At 51.2% G+C, this 17,954-nt stretch overlaps 1 protein-coding gene across 4 annotated transcripts in view; it reads right to left on the bottom strand.

Annotated features, from left to right (window-relative positions):
* DIDO1 (death inducer-obliterator 1) overlaps positions 1 to 17,954 on the bottom strand; it is a 49,054-nt gene that overhangs the window by 10,607 nt on the left and 20,493 nt on the right. For all 4 annotated transcript variants that reach the window (XM_065921646.1, XM_065921648.1, XM_065921647.1 and 1 more), the window contains 12 exons: positions 16,951 to 17,272; positions 14,893 to 15,105; positions 14,016 to 14,229; positions 5,171 to 5,645; positions 4,737 to 4,896; positions 4,224 to 4,340; positions 3,973 to 4,077; positions 3,602 to 3,737; positions 2,943 to 3,471; positions 2,241 to 2,394; positions 1,366 to 1,455; positions 460 to 655 (listed from right to left, as the gene is read on the bottom strand). In XM_065921646.1, the coding sequence (XP_065777718.1) occupies positions 460 to 655; positions 1,366 to 1,455; positions 2,241 to 2,394; positions 2,943 to 3,471; positions 3,602 to 3,737; positions 3,973 to 4,077; positions 4,224 to 4,340; positions 4,737 to 4,896; positions 5,171 to 5,645; positions 14,016 to 14,229; positions 14,893 to 15,105; positions 16,951 to 17,272 (2,711 nt within the window). The remainder of the gene's footprint in view (positions 1 to 459; positions 656 to 1,365; positions 1,456 to 2,240; positions 2,395 to 2,942; positions 3,472 to 3,601; positions 3,738 to 3,972; positions 4,078 to 4,223; positions 4,341 to 4,736; positions 4,897 to 5,170; positions 5,646 to 14,015; positions 14,230 to 14,892; positions 15,106 to 16,950; positions 17,273 to 17,954) is intronic.

The following is a 17,954-nucleotide window of genomic DNA, read 5'->3' as shown; positions in this document are numbered from 1 at the left end:
GGAGCAAGCAGAAAGAGGCCCGCTGAAGGTAAAACTCGAGCAGCAGGTTTCAAAGTGCCTATTTCTAGAGTCATTTCCTATCTCACTGCCATTTCCTGCATCTCCTCGAAATGAATCCCCAAGACGAGGAGGAAGAGCCCGGCCGACGTCCAGAGGGAGGCAGGACCGAAACACCAGACCTCAGCCCGCCCTGCACTGCCCCAGCTCCTGCGCGTCAACACCTGCTTACCTGGCGCCAGGCAGGCTCTAGGTGGACACTGCAGGCTTGGCCCTCTGCACAGAACTCTTTAAGACAATTTACACCTTGACAAGGTACCTCCACAGTGCCCCTCCTCTACCCTGGAAGTTCTGCAGCCCAACCTGCTTCAGCCCTGCTCCAAGTTCCACTGCCGAGGCAGGTCTAGGGGAGGCTTGGCGTCGGCGGGAGGGGATGCTTGAGGTCTGAAGGCTGGTGCTTACCTGGCCCCTCAAAGGGCAGCAGTTTGGAGGGGATGGGGTCAGTGGCGCTGAGTGGGATCAGGTAGAGGTCCTTGACGTGCCGGCTGTTGTTGGCCACGACGCCAAAGCGGTCGCGGCTGCTGAAGTAGGAGTAGAGTGAGATATAGGCCACCTCCTCCTCCTCAGTCGCGGGGTGAAAGCGGATCAGACAGAGCTCCTGGACAGACAGGATGGGACCATGGGTCTGTGGCTGCTCGGAAAAGCTGCTGAGCCTCAGAAGCAGCTTTGAGGGAAGCAGTTCCCAGTCCTGCTGCCCAACACATGAGAAAAACAGGGCGGTGAAGGAGCACAGGCCCCACACTCAAGACTGCTGGGTTCCATCTTGGTCTTGGAGGAGTCTCTTTAAAATTATTTCTATTTATAGTCCCAGGGGATCTCGACACAGATCCCACCTCATGGGGCTCTTGAACCGAAGGGCTCATCTGTGTGTAGGGCCAGCATCTGACACAGAGCTAAGAGACCATGAAGCATGTGATGAGCTGTCTGCAGCTCTGAAACCCAAGGGCTGAACTGAACCAGGGTCGTCACCCTCTGTGACCCCAACAAAAACCAGAACCCCTCCAACAAAGAGCAGCACACATGCAGACACATGGCTGGGTCCACATCTCCGCTGGCCGCCCCGCCGCTGCCAACGCTACTCCAGCGGCTCAACAGTAAGGAAGCCAAGCACCCGTGTTTCTGACCGACTCAGCAGCACACCCATCACAAAGCTCGCACCACCATGCTCCCCAAACACACCCTCACAGGGTGGCCAGCTGTCAGCTGGATATGAAACATTCACCTGGAAACACCTCACAAACTGAGACATTTCAAGTGCTAACAAACCCCTCCTTCCTCGGGCGCAGCGACCGGGCCGCGGGCAGGTACCTTGGACACTGAGGATTTGAGCTTGCCGATGTAATCCCACACGGTCTTTGGAGCAATCCTCCCGCCAATGTGAATCGTGTCGGGCAGGTCCTAAATGGAACAGACTCTGATGAGTGGAAAGTAAAACCCTGGTGGTCGCAGAGAGACCTCAGATGCCAGATCCACAAGAAAACCACAACTGTTCCAAAGTAGCGATCACGCAGTCAAACGCTGCTCTGTTAACTAACATCCAGGCCATGAATGACCAAACCCAAGGATGGTACGAGGACAACCGGCTGCTAACTAGCGTGACGGCAAAGCATTTTAACGTTCTCTTTTAAGAACAAACATACAGAGTAACAATCAGGTATGATTCAGAAGTGCCTGAGCACTCCTGGCTGAGTCTGAAATGCTAGTGCTGTTTCATTAATTCTGAAAAACAATGGTGCTGTGTGTGTGCTCCTGCACACAGGCAGCTGGGCACACACACACCCACCCAGGTCCTGTACAAGCTCTAGTGGAGCAGAGGGAGGAGGAAGACGAGCTTCAGCTTTTTCAGGGAAGATGAAGGGTCTGAATTCTCATCTGAATTCTCACCACTGTGCGAACTGCATAATCTCCGACTTAGTCCAGCACAAACAACCCCTATTTTGCCTTTAGAGGAGCTTGTGCATCCAGACACTCAAGAGGAAGACGGTCACACTTCTGACTCCAGTACAGGATCAGATTGCCTTGGAAAACAGGTATGCTCACATGCGCGCGCGCACACACACACACACACTCTTCTCTCTTGGTTCACATTTGACTCCAGTGAGGAATCAAGAGTTCCTTGGAAAACAGGTGTGTTCATGCCCGCGCGCACACATACACACTCTCACACTTCTCTCGGTTCTAACCTCACTGAGATAATCAAAACATCCAGAGACAGGATACGCCTTAGTGACAAACTTGGCTACGCTTTGCATGTTAATAAATCCTTTCCAAATGGTGCTGAGTCGAGACAAGAAGAGAGTTGTGTCTCCTTCAGGAGGGGATCGGGACTCTGAGATGCTGCAAAACAAAACCACAGAAAGTAAGTGAACCTTCTCTCTCTGCCCAAAGAATTGCCAGTATTTACTTAAATTGTGGGAAAGTCATGTCTGACTCTTTGCGACTCCATGGAACCCCATCAGGCTCCTCTGTCCGTGGAATTTCCCAGGTAAGAATACTGGAGTGGGTTGCCACTCCAGGCAACCTTTCCTTCTCCAGGGGATCTTCCCCACCAGGCATCGAACCCAAGTTTCCCGCATTGCAGCAGACTCTTTACTATCTGAGCCACCAGGGAAGCCAGACTCTACCATCTGAGACACCAAATACATACTGGTCAAAGAAATATATACTGCATAGGCAAGAAAAGCAGATGGCTCTAAATTTAGTTTTTAAGATCTATATCTCTAAGAGGAGAACTAGTCACCCTAAAACCGAAGCTTCAAAATATGCCTTTTTATGAAACAGAAAACTGAAGAGAGCTGCACTTCTGGGTGGATTTCAGAGCTGAATGACTGTCACTCATCACTGCTCTCCCTGTTCATCAGAAAGGAAGGACACAGAAGCCGCACCTGAGGCTTGGGGACGGCGGCACAGACAGGAGATATCTAGGCTCAGGGGACGTGGATGGCTTGGCCAGGATGGACTTGGGCACCGTCACGGAGGGTGGCATTGGCTTTGGTATGTCTTGTCGGGGCTCTGCTGGGGTGGTGCCCTCCGGGTGGGTTATTGCAGGAGTTGTGGCCGTGCTTGGCCCGCCCAATGCAGTCCTGGGGTCCCGACCGGACATCGTGACCGTGGTAAGCATGCTGCCACCACCAGGGGTGGGGCAGGGTGGACCTTCCAGGGTGGGGGGCTCAGGCTGGCTATCCTCCAGAGGCGCTGGGAGGTACTTCCCCTCTAAGTGGGTTCGAGCTGCACTTTCCAGGTCTGGCTCCGAGGCATTTTCAGGCGGGGTTTCAGGCGCCACATCATCTGCCTCGCTGAGAACCGGCTCAGGTGGAGGGCTGTCGCGCCTGGACTTGGACTCTTCCTTCTTGACAGAAGCTGACAACTTCTGTTTTTTCGGAGCTGGCTCATCTTCCGAGGATGGAACTTGACCTGGAGAACAAGAGGAAGGCCTGCATGAGAAATCCCACATGGTGGAGGGCAAACTTTAGCCTCTGACCATCTGACTTGACTTGAGCCCAAGGTCAGGAAGAGGCTCTCCAGTGTCCCCAGGCCCACTCACCCGTGCAGATCTTGCAGTTCAGGTCAAAGAGGTGCGCCCGATGCTGGCTGGTCGTGTCCTGCAGCATGCTGCTGAAGACACCCGGCAGCGGCGCTGCACTCCGCTCGGGGGCTGCCCGCACCGACTCTTGCTGCTCCTAACACACATCAAGCGGCAGAGGGGTCACTTCTTTTCCAGCCCATCCCCAAATGAACAGCACCCATGAGAAAGCACCCCACATGACTAAGGATCACTGAAGAAAGAAAATAGGACCACTGGACACAAGAACTTGAGGAGCAGCAGAACTCCACACACTTGCTTAAGGTCAGTGTCCTCCCAATAACTCAAGCACCCCACAATAATCTGGAAACCCCAAAGGCGCAGGTGCTTACATCAGAGTCTGACACTGGTGGAGAGTCTTCCATGTCGGGAACGGCTTCCTGTTTAATGGCAGGCTTCTTAGTCTCATTGTGCAATTTCGTTCTGGACTCCATCACCTAAAATGAGAAAGACATAAAGCCTTAGCCCTTCTTACCCAAGAGGACTCACCTGCACCAACAGGCTATTAGTTCACTTCTAGGGGGTAGGAGGTGGGGGGTAGGAGGCTTCTGGGCCTCCAGTCGCCGCTCCTGCCAGTACTCACGGGCTTTGTCGTTCGCTCTCTCCACACGGAGAGCTCTTTGGAAACCAGTTCTTCTGGCTTCATTCTCACCAGTTTTGCCAATGAGATTTCTTCACGCAGAACTCGATGAAAAAGTCCCTATAAACAAACAGGTCTCATTCATGCCTTCAAAATCTCTGCAGGTCTGATTCTAAGACACTAGAAAGGATGTGGAGACCACAGCAAGGTGAGTTCCTTCCCGGAGGCCCCACAGCCAGTTGAGGGCCCAGACAACAGGGGCCCCGAGGTGGGCAGTCGATTTGTTGGCCTGCTGCACCAACCCTGCTAGAGATCACCTCACAGAAAACAGTCGACTGAAGAAGGTACGGAGTTAAGAGGTAGTGCAGGCAGGCAGGAGCCTGGCCAGATGAGTGTCTGGCTCCATGAGGACAGTGCACCGCTCACCCATAGCCACTGCAGGGACCAAGTGCCCTGACTGCAGGCCTGGGCAGCACCTGGCCAGGGCTGTCCTACTCCTAAGGGTCAGGCACACACCTGGTTTTTGGGGTCCTTGAGGTTGAACATGAGGCTGCGGTACTTGCTCTTGTACCGATTGTCCGTGACTCGGAACAAGTTAAACATCTCCTTCTCGATGAGCAGTGCGATTTTCCCTACTTCATTTTCTGTCATGATTAAGTCATCACTGTCATTGACTCTAGAAGGAATGAAAAAAGCTCCCCATCAACTGCTGCACTTACAAGTGACTTTATTTTCTGGGCTTCGCCACGTGCCATGCGGGATCTTAGTTCCCCGATCAGGGATTGAACCCAAACTCCTCTGTAGTAGTGAGGAGTCTTAACCACTGGACCACCAGGGAAGTCCCTCGTGTGACTTTTTCAACAGTGGGGCCACCATGTTGAAAACATGGTGCCACCTTTTATGGGGAAAACCATCCACTCTAACAGACAAGAAACAGTGAAACAGCGTACCTTTTCCACAAGATCTCCTTCAAGGAGCGTCTTATGTTCTGCCGAATCTGTGAATTTGGCTGTGATGAAGCGGGGCTCACGGGGCCCAAGCGTCCCGGGGTTGGAGAGGCCAGGGGAACTGAGGTACTCCCAGGCTTCCTGACAGCTCCCACAGAAGCAGCAGAGCTGGGGAACTTTCTGGAAGCAGATGAGGCAGCACCAGCCACCAGCCCTGCCTGCTTGGCAGGGGGAGCACTGCCTGAGGGGGCGGTGGTGGCCGAGAGCCATGGCCTCTTGGGGATGGTGCCCTTGAAGCCGGAGGGCGACTTTCTGACAGTGGGCTTGGCCACTGCTGTGTTTGCAAAAGAAGGGGACTTCTTTGGAAGGAGATTTCTGCCTGGGGGTTGTCTGCCGGCCCCCGAGGGCCCTGGAGGAGCCAATTTCTTCGCCACCACCACAGCCGTCTTGTCCTCCATGCGTCTGTCCTCCTTCACAGCTGCAAAGGAGAGAGACCCGCTTAGTGAGGTGGAGGTGTGGGGGCCCCACACAGCATGTGCACCAGAAACCAGCAGAGTTAACCAGGCATCACTCTGTGAGACGGACTTAAAGAGAACTTTTAAAGTAACTGTTAAATTCACAAAAGGAGTGTAAAAAGGACTACCAGCAACAATTCTGATAGCGACTATATACTTCGAGGACAAATGCTTTATTATTAATTAAAACTTTTCCTTCAACCAATAAGCCCAGTAAGCTGTTAAAGGCTAAATTTAAGCAGCTAACACACGTTGAAAATTGAAGGGCAAATTTCATTTTATCAAGAAAAGGTATAATTTCAAAGACCACTCTCATGGAGAACTCCAGTGCAATTTTTGGTAAACATGAACTTAGAAAACTTTTCCAGGATGCAGCAGACATACTCTTTAAATGCATACTCACTGCCCCCACCCCCAAAGGCTCTGGAAGTACTAGCAACTGTCCATCCCGGGGGTAAGGGGCTCACAGGTGTTCATCATTCTTTCGGAAAGTCAATTGGACACGGTAACATTAATAAGACATACGATTCTGGCAGAAGACTGCAACATGGGGAGGCCAGCTACTTTTATACCAGGAGCCAGGTGGCAGGACCAAAACACATTCCCATCCACATGCCTCCAGCTGCAGCTTGTTACTGGGTAAGACAGTAGGTTTGGGCTTTTAACCCAGACAGGGATGTGGTCAAAAGCTAAAACGGAAATCTTTATGCCAGTACTTCATGCTGACAGAGTATACCTAACCCTGTATCACACCAAGAGAGCTGCACCTGCAGGTAAGCAAGGCAGGTCATTCTCAGAACCAGCCTGTCAGGATTAAAATCCAGACCTAAAACCAGCCCAGTCACTTGATTTTTTTTTTTTATGAACAGTCCCTTGGTACTGGGTTCTGTGACCCACTCCCAGACAGCCCCGCTCCAGTCCACTGCCCAGAATGGTTGGACCCAGACGGGCAGAATGGGGGGAACAGGCAGGTCCAGGGTGCGAGCTGGGACAGCATGGGAACACAACCTGGGGCAGCTGGTCATCTCACACGGGACCAATGGAGAGGCCGCCTGCCCAGGTACAGACTTCTCAAACACCCATGGCATGGTGAGCCCCCAGCACCTAAATGGGAGACTTCAAGATGTTCCAGCAACCTTCCCACTTTACCCAGAGATTAGAGTCACCAATTTGTCACCCACTGGTGCTTCTTGCAACTGTCCTAGGGAGACCCAGGGAGAAAGTCCAGTGAGGGAGGTGAGACCCTATCTGCAACTAAGGCTTGACTCCACAACAGCCCCAAGGCATTCACACGCCAACACCCCGCAGGGCCATCCTGGCACAGGGTCAGAGCACTGCCCTCCAGGATTGCCCTGCCTCCAACACTGGCAATGCCAGGGCAGAGAGGGTGCTAAAAGCCCAGGGACTGCAAGTTTTTTCCACTTCATAGTTTAAGTGAAATTACTTTCTAACCAAGTTTGAAACAGTGCTACTATGCACACCCAGCACCTTTTAAGAGTCGGGTTAGAGACAGTTCACTGTCATCAAGCAACAATCTTGACTTCCAGTCTCCCATTTTCATCTCACAAAACCTGATTCATGCCTCTCATCCACGGTGTCCCAACCACTAGTCCTGTGTCTGCTGGCACCCCCCGTGATGCTGTCTAGGCCTTCCCAAGACCACCCGCTCCCTGTGAAGGGCCCACTCATGCTCTACATCTCCCCTGCTGGCCAATACCCACATCCCATCAGCAAATCAGTTAATACAGTAAAAACTGGGGACCTCACAGCAACTAAAATGAAAAATTACATTTCTGTGCGTATTATTTCATCAGCTCAGGTTCATGTCCCTAAGGGAGTTGCCACACCTCAGTACACGGAAACTCTTCTTCACCAGCTCAGACTTGGCTAAGAGGGTCTGCAGCAGCTAATGTACAGACTGCTAGAGTTTAGGTTAAATGAGACCGGTGGAGGCCCTCTTCTTGGGGAAACGGAGCAGAGTGCAGCAGGATGCGGTCCCAGATGTGACCACCAGCAGGGGATGAAGGAACCAGCCCGTCAGGATTAAGATCCAGACCTAAAACCAGCCCAGTCACTGATGGTTTTTTACAGACTTCACTGAGATTATTTTTAACTGCATTTTAAAGTAATTCCAAAAAGGTAGCCTAAAGTGCTTCCAGAATCCTCAAATGAGGCACCTGTGATAAGGGTCTCAAATCCTGCCATTGTGGCATCTACACTGTTTCAGGTGACAATTCCTATTAACTTCACATCCTTCACTCTTTAAGACCCATGCTTGTGCTATCTCACCAGTGTGCTCTCACTCAGGGAAACAGAAGTCAGAGGCTTATTTCTGGGCCATTCCCAGTCCAGGTGACTGAAGTGAGTGACCTGCTGTCCAGGAGCAGGTGCAGTAAGTGAACATCACCTGAGAACTAGGGGACAGCTTTCCCAAACCAGACTTCTGCTCTCTTGGAAGACTAGTTGCCTCTGGCTTTTTTAAAGTCACCTTTCATCCTGCCTTCCCTGCCTCTCAAGAGTATGTAGGTAGATGTAACTAGTGTAAATTAAGAAATTAGTAAATATGTGGACACTGGTGGACCTTAATAGCTATAATTGTCTCTGTCCCCCTTGTCCATCAGGCCTGTCAGAGATGTGGGCTGGTTGCTGCTGGAATGGCAGCAACACCACACAGCACTGGAGTGTGACAGTGACAAACTTATTTCTGTGTAGAGCTTAAATTGCACCTGCCAACTCTTCACCCAAATTCCTCCTAGCTGTTACTGTGTGTGCACCTTCAAAGAAGGGAAGGAAAGCAGCACCCCCAGGGCATCGTGGCTCCAGGGACGGCAGACCCCCAGAGTGCTGTCAGGAAGCAGGGGGGACTACCAGCTTGCAAGTTGGAAGAACAAAGCCCCCTCCCCCAGGAGTGTGCGCCCAGTCTGGGTCATCCTGGGGTCCTGCCTGCAACAAAGTGTGGCCCGAGTTCCAGGCAAGGCATTTTCTTGGGGAGCGGCTACAGGAGGAAAAGCTGCCCGGTGGCCTGGTCACTGCCCCAGATGACGTCGTTTCTGCTGGGTCCGGCCATTGGTTTGTACTGGAAATGAGTTGTTTGTGGTGAAGCCCGGTAGGAACCAGGCAGGCCAGGTTCGTTCAGGGACCAGCAACATTCTAATTGGCTAATTTCCCAATCAGCATGAAACCGGAGGCCTTGTCACTCGTTGAGGCGGCTGTGGCACTACGGCTTCGCTGGCCACTGGGTGGCACTGGTGGGCCTCGGTGGGGACGGGAGGACACAGGCGCGGAGGGCCGCCCTCCTCGGGCAGACAGTGCCGTGCAGCTGCAGCAGGGCGAGGCAGCAGCGCCAGGCTGCCCGCGCCCAGTCAAGGCTGTTGCAGGGTGGCTCCTCACAGGGCCCGGCAAGAAACCCTGAGCGACGGCCATGGCTTTATGCCTCTTGTCCTGCCCAGACGAGGTGCCAGTTTACCCTAAAAGCCCCTAGATACGAGGCTTAGTGTCACAATGAAAACGGGGTACAGAGGAAGCACAGGCGGGGGGCACTTCTCAGGAAGCATGGGCTGTAAACATCAAAGGAATTAGAGCTTCTGGTGTGACCGGGCACCAAGAAAGACTCACCACATGGTGTGAGCAGAGGACCCCCTCCCTTCCCCCCTTGCCCATTCCCACGTGGCCACAAACCTGCCCAGACAAGGCAGCTACTGTCCAAGGATCGGGTAAGGGGACCAGCCAGGACTTAACAGGCCATAGTGGACTTGGCGGATGGACTCCGCACACTGTATCAGCAGCTCTATTTTCAGCTCAGCTTGGCCATGAATGAGGATGCCTCTCATTTTAACTTTTTGACTCCTCCTGGTGTGAAAAACACCATTTTGCTTTTGTACCTTTGCTTAAATATTCTTCAGTGAATTTCTCCTGTAGTAGTTGTAATGCTTACATGGGGGGGGGGGGCGGTGGGGGAACTCGGGAGGCCTGAGCTCCGGCCCTGCGATCTCACAGCAGGGGTCTGTCTGTATGTGGATGCATAGCCTAACTGTCCTCCTTTGGGGCCAAAGTTTGTCCAGATGGACTTTTTTCTTACTGATATCCAGTATTTGAGCGACTTACACCTTGAGAGGTGCATAGAACTATCCATAAAAAATTTGCAAAAAAACCAAGTACACTTCCAGAGGAAAACAACCCTTCCTTGTTTTAATGGTTTCACATACAGTATTTTGAAAACAAAATACTGAATGATTCACAATGGGTTGGTAATGTATGAAAGAAACAGTCAAAGTCACCCCTTCAACAGGAATCACTAGGATGACATGGGACGGAGGCCATGGGCTGCAGTGTTCCCGTGTCCTGTCTGCATGGCTAGTGGTGGAGGTGACCCCCTCCCCAAGACCCCACCAGGAGCAGAGCTGCTGTGTATCCTGAGCTCCGACCCTGCCAACAGGCACTCCTACCACTTTAATGAGGTTCAGTTTTCACTCGTCTGTGCCTAAATCATCTACAGCTTTAAGAACCATGATGGGGCCAGGGGCAGGTTGGACGCTTACTGTTCCCACCCCGCAGACCCCTAGTCCCCAAGGGTGGCGCTCAGTGGAGCCTGCGGCCCAAGGCACCTGCTGACCCCAAGGGTTAAGCGGCAGTTACCTTGGTGTTTGTCCTGCTGATGCCTCCCGGTGCACGGCAACGCCCCAAGCTTCGTTTACATAAATTTAAAGTGGAAAACTTTCTTATCGATCTTCTTAGCTTAACTTCTTTAACTTTCAGAAGGAAGACTATAACTATGTGCACAGTAATGTGCAACAAACAAACATCGAGGACGTTAACTGTTCAAGTACACCGGAACCTCGTGTACCACAGGGGAGGATTTACAGCTGCATCTTCAAAGAGGCCCGTGGACTCGATGCCACCTCAGGACTCTGCCTCGGGCTCGTCTGCATGTGTCACAGGAGACGCAGAGTCCCACAGGCCACATGCTGCAGGCCACAGAAGAGCAGGTGTGGTGAGCAAGACCAGTCCTGCTGAAAGCTTCTACCCCATCCCCTGGTGAAACATCAGAACTACGGGGGGCAGCCTGGGCACACCTGAGGGTCTGTCAGAGAAAACACCTGTGCATGCGAAACCTTCCCTGCACTAACTTTCTGAATAGCTGGTTATTAAAAAATCAAACACTTGTAAGAAGTAAAATACTTAAAAAATACCAAAGAATGTCAATGACATCCAAAAACATTCCAACTGTATGGGTAACAAAAAACAGCCATCTTGGTGAACCCTGTATGAGAACAGGTTCTGACTCTCCAAGTGGGGGGACAAATGCAGATGTGCAAAGCTAGTTTGTCACCCAACACATTTTTGTCACTATCCTGGAAGAGACGGATAAAAATGGCTCATGCAGCTGATAAAACATGTCTCTCCGAGAGCCATCGCTACTGACTACTCTGCTTTGGGAAGCTCACCTTCTCTCAAGTTTGTGACAGGTGTCACCCCTGTGAAACCAATCCCTGGGTCCTGGAGCCCACGGAGCCTCCACAACTTGGGAGACTGGACACGTGGCTCACGCAGGCCACGCTTGTGTCCCAGAAGGCTGCTCAGCATCACTGGACCTGGTGCACAGGTTCTGCCAGGGGTTCCCATTTTAATTCTCAAAGCTAAAGAAAACTGCAGAAATCTCATTTTTCATTCAAAATTTTGTTCAAATCCCCTGTTTGTTCAAATCACTTCGGGGTCATGGAGGGAGCCTAAAACATGGGGAAATGTTCTGAGTCTGTCAGAGTTACACTTTCAAATTCTAACAAACCAGGGACACTTCAGAAAAAACACTTCAGCCCTCTTTGTGCCTGGATAGTACTGAGAAGTGAAGAGGAGGAAATGGAGAAGAAAACTTGAGTTGCAGAACTATGAAAACACGAAGAAACATCATAATTTGGGGGAGAAATAAAATGACAATTGTTTCCCTAAGGTAAACTGTACAGAAACTCTGAAAAACAACATAAATATCAGAGAGCAAGTACATGTTACTCCCATCACCCTGAGGATGTGAAGGGCTCTACGTCCACAGGGGCAGTAGGTCAGAGCCCTCATGAACAGCATGGGCTGCCCCTCACCCACAACCCCAGGCCGGGGCCAGCCTGGGAGAGGAGGTTCCAGAGCACAGCTGGGGCAGCACGCTGACCACCCAACTTCTACCCAAGACTTGACCTGGACCCAGAGCCACGTGGACAACGTCCCCTCCTGATGACTATCCTGGCATCACCTGCACCCAGAGAAAAGTCACAGCCGAGGCTCGGGTGGCAGGTAAGGGTCCTGCTGAGTGTGTGTGCAGGGCCTAGGGGAAGGTCTGCAGCCCTCGCCCTGTCAGGGGGTGGTTTGGGGAAGAGGCAGAGGCACAGCTGCTACTCACCGAGGCGAAGTCAGGTGTTTACCAGCGCCCTTTTATGCTCCTCCCAATCATCTTTTGGGAAGATGACATTTCTGGGATAACAAAAAATCATCAGAAGCAACTAGCCCAACTAGCTCAATAACTAGCCTTATGTAGGCTTGAAATTGTGGCTATGCATCCACGTGGTTCTGAGCCATAAATGTGCTGGGAAAGTCAGTAAGGAGCTGATGTGCAGAAAGAAAAGGCACGGCAGAGGGGAGAGAAAACCCCGCCTGTGAGCAGTCACTGCCTCCTCGTGGGCCGGTCTCCCCACCTCCCCACCCCTCCACCCCAGTCTTCCACCAAAAACCCAGAAGAAAGAGTTGGGGGACAAGTGCCCACCCCTCCTGTCTGTCAACTTTTCCTTACTTGTGGAGCGCCCTACAGCTGACTCCTAGTTCAGAGCCTGGGGAATTCTGGTTGATAGAGAAGGAAATTGGAGAGAAATCAATCACCCAAGTTTGTGGCTACACCCCGGTCTATCTTTTATTCTGTCACATGCCTAAGAACCAACCGAGTGCAGTTAGCACAGGATCCCAGAGAGGCTGTTCCTCGCCCGCTCACAGCTGGGCAATGGTTACAGTTAGGTCCAATACTAAGCCCTGTAAAGTGCTACTGTGTAGAGGTATACCTCTACTGTGTTGAGGTGCTATAATTTGATGGAAATTTGACATGTTATTGGCATGAAGTTCTTAGTTCAAACAACCTGAGGTGTATTGAAACTCATTTTAATACAGCAACTGGTTAATATTTAACCACTCACTCCTAATATCCGAAAATAAATAAATATATAAAAATATATATACATACACATAGTTATCATCTTGCAGTTTACTTGCAACTTCATTTCTTAGATCTTGGGTCATTTACATTCTCAAAATGCATCTAGTAATGGATTTTCCAGCCACATTATATCCAGGAGGTCCCCCTTTGGGGGACTGGCCTAAGATTGGGCTGAAGGGAGGCAGCACTCGCCTGTAATCTGCAAACTTAGGACCACTTAACCTTTTGGTGCTTTCAAAAAAGTTGCAAGAGTTTAAGAGCATAAATTAAAACTGAGCACAAAATAATCTCAATCACAGAATACAATGTGCCCTGGAGCAATTTAAGCATCCAAAATTTAATTTTGGAAAATGAGGTTGAGAAACAAGAACAGAGGAGAGTCAAGCTGCATGATCTCCTCTGGGACTGCATGAGTCTGTCTGACCCATCCAACCCCGCTCCCAGGAAGCAGGGGAGGAGGGCAGGGCGGGGACTTCTGGTCTGGGTGCTGCTCCGCGCAGAGACGTCGTGCTCACTTACCTTCCAGCACAGGAAGCGGGCCAACGGCCTTCAGGACTGGCGTGTGTATTTGTGTCGTGTGTAGTATGTGAATTGGACGTGAAAAAAATTCCAGTTTGGTCAAAAATAATTTAACTCCTGAAAATCTTACTTCAGCTGAAAATCAGCTACAACATTACTGTGCAGTAAGAGATTCCCACAACATACAGAGGAGAGAGGGTCACGTGTGTAGGGAGCAGGCTGCATGGCACAGCCCCATGTGGAGAGCTCCCGGCGGTGGTGGCACCATGGCAGACTCCGGCGGACCTTGGGGGCGGGCTGAGTGCCCCACCATCAGGTTCTGCTGAAGACACTATACATACTTACCAGAGCCTAATAATAAAGAAAGCGATTAAAGACATCAACGGTCAGAGGTGAACATTCAGCCATGAGCTGGTACAGCTTTTCGGAAATACTGACAAGAAGTCCCGACAGACTAAGCAAGGGTGCGCCAGGCTCAGGAGGCCTCCTGGCCTCAGGCAAGGGCTCCGATCTCTGCAGGTGCAGCACCACACATGGCTAGAACTCCTAGCTCTGAACAGGCCCAAGCGTATGGCCGTCCAGAAAGACCAGGAAGGGTCCAGAGGTCCCCCTGGGTGATACATACATTTATACAACAGTGGCGGCCAGGGGGCAGCAGTCTGTTCTGGCTTTACTGCATTGTAATTGTGGTCGCTGGCCCAGGATGGCGTGCTGCTCTCACAGGCTGGCTCCTTAGTGAGGACCTCGTTCCTGGGAGGGGCCACTGCCGCCTTCTTCACTGTGTTTTCCTTCTTCTCTGAAGCCAGTCTCTTGTGCACAGAAGAGATTTTAATGCCTGCCTGGATAATCAGTAAAGCCCCAATCACTAGGGAGATCAGAAGTTAGCCTGCGCTCATTTTACTCGCTGGTGCAGGCCAGGACACACTCAGCTCCTGGGTCACCCCAGCCCATGACCTGCATGGGCCACTGCCCTAGCATCCCGCTGAGGGGCCAGGCTGCCAGGGTAACAAGGGGCTTTGGGGCGAAGCAGTGAAAGAAGCGTGAGCACAGCAGGCAGCGCCCCCGTGTGACACCGCCCAGACAGGGGCTGTGTGCACAACAGCACGTGGAGAGGACAAGCGCACCAGTGACACCCCTGCACCTCCCCCACACACTCAGTGTGGGCACCCTCAGAGCCCGCTTCCCAACCCCGCTGCCTACACAGACTCCAACAGGGAACACTCGCTCCCAGGAGGGCTGATCTGCAGGGGGAGGTACTCTGTGTAGCCACTGGCTTCTGTGTTTGTTAGTCCCTCAGCTAGAGGCAGAGGAAGAAAACATGACAACACGTGCCTCTTCGTAATTCTGACCAAAACACTGGTGGGAAAGGCAAAGGGTGCATGCAGGCGTCTGGGCCCCTCTGGGCCTGTGTACCTTCCTCTCCCTCAATCAACCTACCAAGCCTGGCACCTCCAGGCAGTTTTGGTTTCAGCTATGCAAATGGCTGGTCTTGGTCAACTTACTTGAACGCTACATTTTTGAAGAACGATTTTTTCTGGCTTTGTCTTGAGCTTTTCTTTTGCTTTGGGTTTCTGCTCCTTCCCTGCACTCAGGAAGCGCATGGTGGCCGCGGCATGCTTCAGGATGCAGTCGTTGCTGCAGTAGACCGAGTCGGGCTGCGCCACACTTGAGCACCCAGGGCCGATGCACTTGGCAGCACCAGGCGCCTCCACGACCTGCAGGACCAGACACGGGTTCAATGTACTCACCCGCTGGGCAGGCACCATGCTTTGTAAGGTTACTATTTATGGGGTACCAAGATTAACGCCTTTAATCACGTATGAATGATTATGCATAAAAATGTATCTGTTTATTCAAAACACATAAACCCACCTCTCCCCTGAGTAAGGGGTCAACCACCCTTCAAGCCCTGCAAGGTAGGCAGAACTTTCAGAGGACTTCTGCTGCACACTTCTCAACACAGCGGGATTTAACACCAGAATTAGGTTCTGTCATTGAGCGAAAGGGCATGGATTTTGCCAATTCAATTAAGATACCAGGCAAGAGACTTTTGAGTTAGTCCAAAGGGTTTGACTAATCAGGTAAAAACCCTCAAAAGAGGAACTGAGCCTCCAAAAGAGTGAACACTCCACTGCTGGCTCTGCTGGGAAGGTGCCCAGGCCTGGGCTCTGCAGTTAAGGACCTCAGGCAATAATCAGGACGCCCAACTACACATGGATCGCAGAAACAACAGGTCCAGTATCAGTATGCCACAATTGCCAGGAACATACTTTATATGCTAAGTTACGTGAAAGCTTTTAGAAGTGGCTCTTACCCCAGCCGAGACTGATGAGACCCCAGCCCCACTGACACATGGAGAGCAGTCTTATAAGACCGAGGACCCAGCTCAGCTAGGCCTGGGTTTCTGGGGTAATGGACGTCTATTGTCTAAGTCACTAAGTTTTGGTCACCTGCTATGCAGCAGGAATCTGGAAAACGACAAGGGCTGAACACAGCTGCTTGTGGCCATGATTACTAAAGCACGTTTTAATGGTCAAAACTAATAATGTATGTGACATATATATCAAATGTACTTGAGCAAAATCTTTTTCCTCAAATAATGTACTTAACTGACTTCCCTCCACAGAATCCAAGTTCTACCCAGAAAAAACACTTAAGCTTATGTGCAGTCTCAAACACAGTAAAAGATGATGCTCCCTGCTGACTTCCATTTCTATTATTTTTTTCTTAATTACCAGTTATTCTCATATTTCCACTCAGTGCCTCCTCACACCCCCAGGACAGGGTCCAGCCCTCAAAGCTAACTCACTGCAAGGGGGTGATGGCAAGGGTGCTGACATGGCCACCGCCAGGCCCCCTGCGTGTACAACACCTACAAGAGATGGGCCATGGTGGTGGGGTGGGCCCCCAAATTCAAGGAAGGCTTGGGGTGAAAACACACTCTGAGTACAACACTCGTGGAGCCTGAGACAGTTCTCAAGATGCACAGAAACCATGGCCCCTGGACAAGACATGTGTGAAAAGAGCTGAGAAAGGAGAAAAAAAGAGCTGCAAAACACTGGTGAATGGGGGACACCATCACAGAGGGCATATCAGGCACAGTCATCTTGTCACCCTGAGGAGCTGTGCGGCCACCATGGCTGGCCTTGGCATCTTGCCTTGAGGTGGGGACAAGAATACTGGTTTTCTCAACACAGAGCAGGCAATACAGGTGCAGACATGCTTCTGTGACTCGAAAGTAATTTTCTTAATACATGCACTTTAAGCTCAAGATGCTGGTCATGAGACCACTGAAGACTAATTTTTTTAAAAAATTATGAAATACATTAAATCAGTAATGACAGCACAGGAAACAGACATAGTTAACAACAACAACAGAAGGCGCACCTGAGCAGGTGCATGGCCCCAAGAGCCCGCAGAGCCCAGCCCTATGCCAATCATTATAGGAAAAACCTAACTTTATCTCAGAAGACAGACTCTTTCAATCTTGATGTTTCTGCCCAAGGCAGTTGAGGGCTTACAGTCACCTCTACCATCAGCCTCAGGAAATAAGTACTTACGGGCTGGAATATCTTGAGTTTCTTCTTGCCACTTGGGTTTGTAGCTTTTTCAATTCTACCCTTAATTCCCTGGTCTTCACTTGACTTCTGCTCCACGGTTCCTATACTGGTGAAGTCTGTGCTGTCGGCACCCAGGGGTCCTGACCTCGTGTCCTGCATGTCTGTGGCTTCTGAGCTGGCCTCGTCCTGCACCTGCAGGATCGTGCAGTTGGGGCAGATGTAGTCTTCCCCATTCCTCTCCAAGAGCCGCCCTCGAGCCTCAGAAATGCCCACACAGTCACCATGAAACCATTCTTCACATCGGTCACAGCAAATCATAAACCTGAAAGAAAACAACGGTCAAAGTGTTAAGTCACTCAGTTGTATCCAACTCTTTGTGACCCCATGGACTACAGTCTGCCAGGCTCCTCTGTCCGTGGGATTTCCTAGGCAAGGATACTAGAGTGGGTTGCCATTCCCTCCTCCAGGGGATCTTCCCAACCCAGGGACTGAACCCAGGTTTCCCGCATTGCAGGCGAACTCTTTACTGCTTGAGCCACCAGGGAAGCCAATGGTATCAGGAATGAAAAGGCAGAGACAAACTCAACTTTAAACATATCAATAAGTCAAACTCCAACACTCTTTAAAAAAAAAATTACAGTAACATGGAGCATAAAGAATGTTAGTGTGCCCTTCTCTCAGTTCTATTACCATTATACATTACCAAATGTACAGCATCCTTTTCTTCGAAGGCACCCTGCCCTGAACCTCAAATGCCTGTCCACAGAATGGCAGCCACGCCTTTACGCCTGCCTAACTACCCAATGTCCACACTGTGCTCCAGTCACAGCCAGTTCAAGCAGTGTCCTGAGGGCTCTCTTGGATGGCAGACCCACACTGGTGCAAGCCATCTCACCCATTCACTGCCATGGCTGGTGTGACCAGGAAGCCCACATACCACACCAGCCACCTCCTGCCAAGGGCATGGTTCTGGGTAGTGCCCGCCCACTCCACTGGTTTCTTTC

The sequence above is a fragment of the Muntiacus reevesi genome, chromosome 2 (genome assembly GCF_963930625.1).
Source record: "Muntiacus reevesi chromosome 2, mMunRee1.1, whole genome shotgun sequence".
Lineage (NCBI taxonomy): Eukaryota > Metazoa > Chordata > Mammalia > Artiodactyla > Cervidae > Muntiacus > Muntiacus reevesi.
Note: the sequence above shows the minus strand (reverse complement) of the source record. Positions and strands in the feature narration are given on the sequence as shown.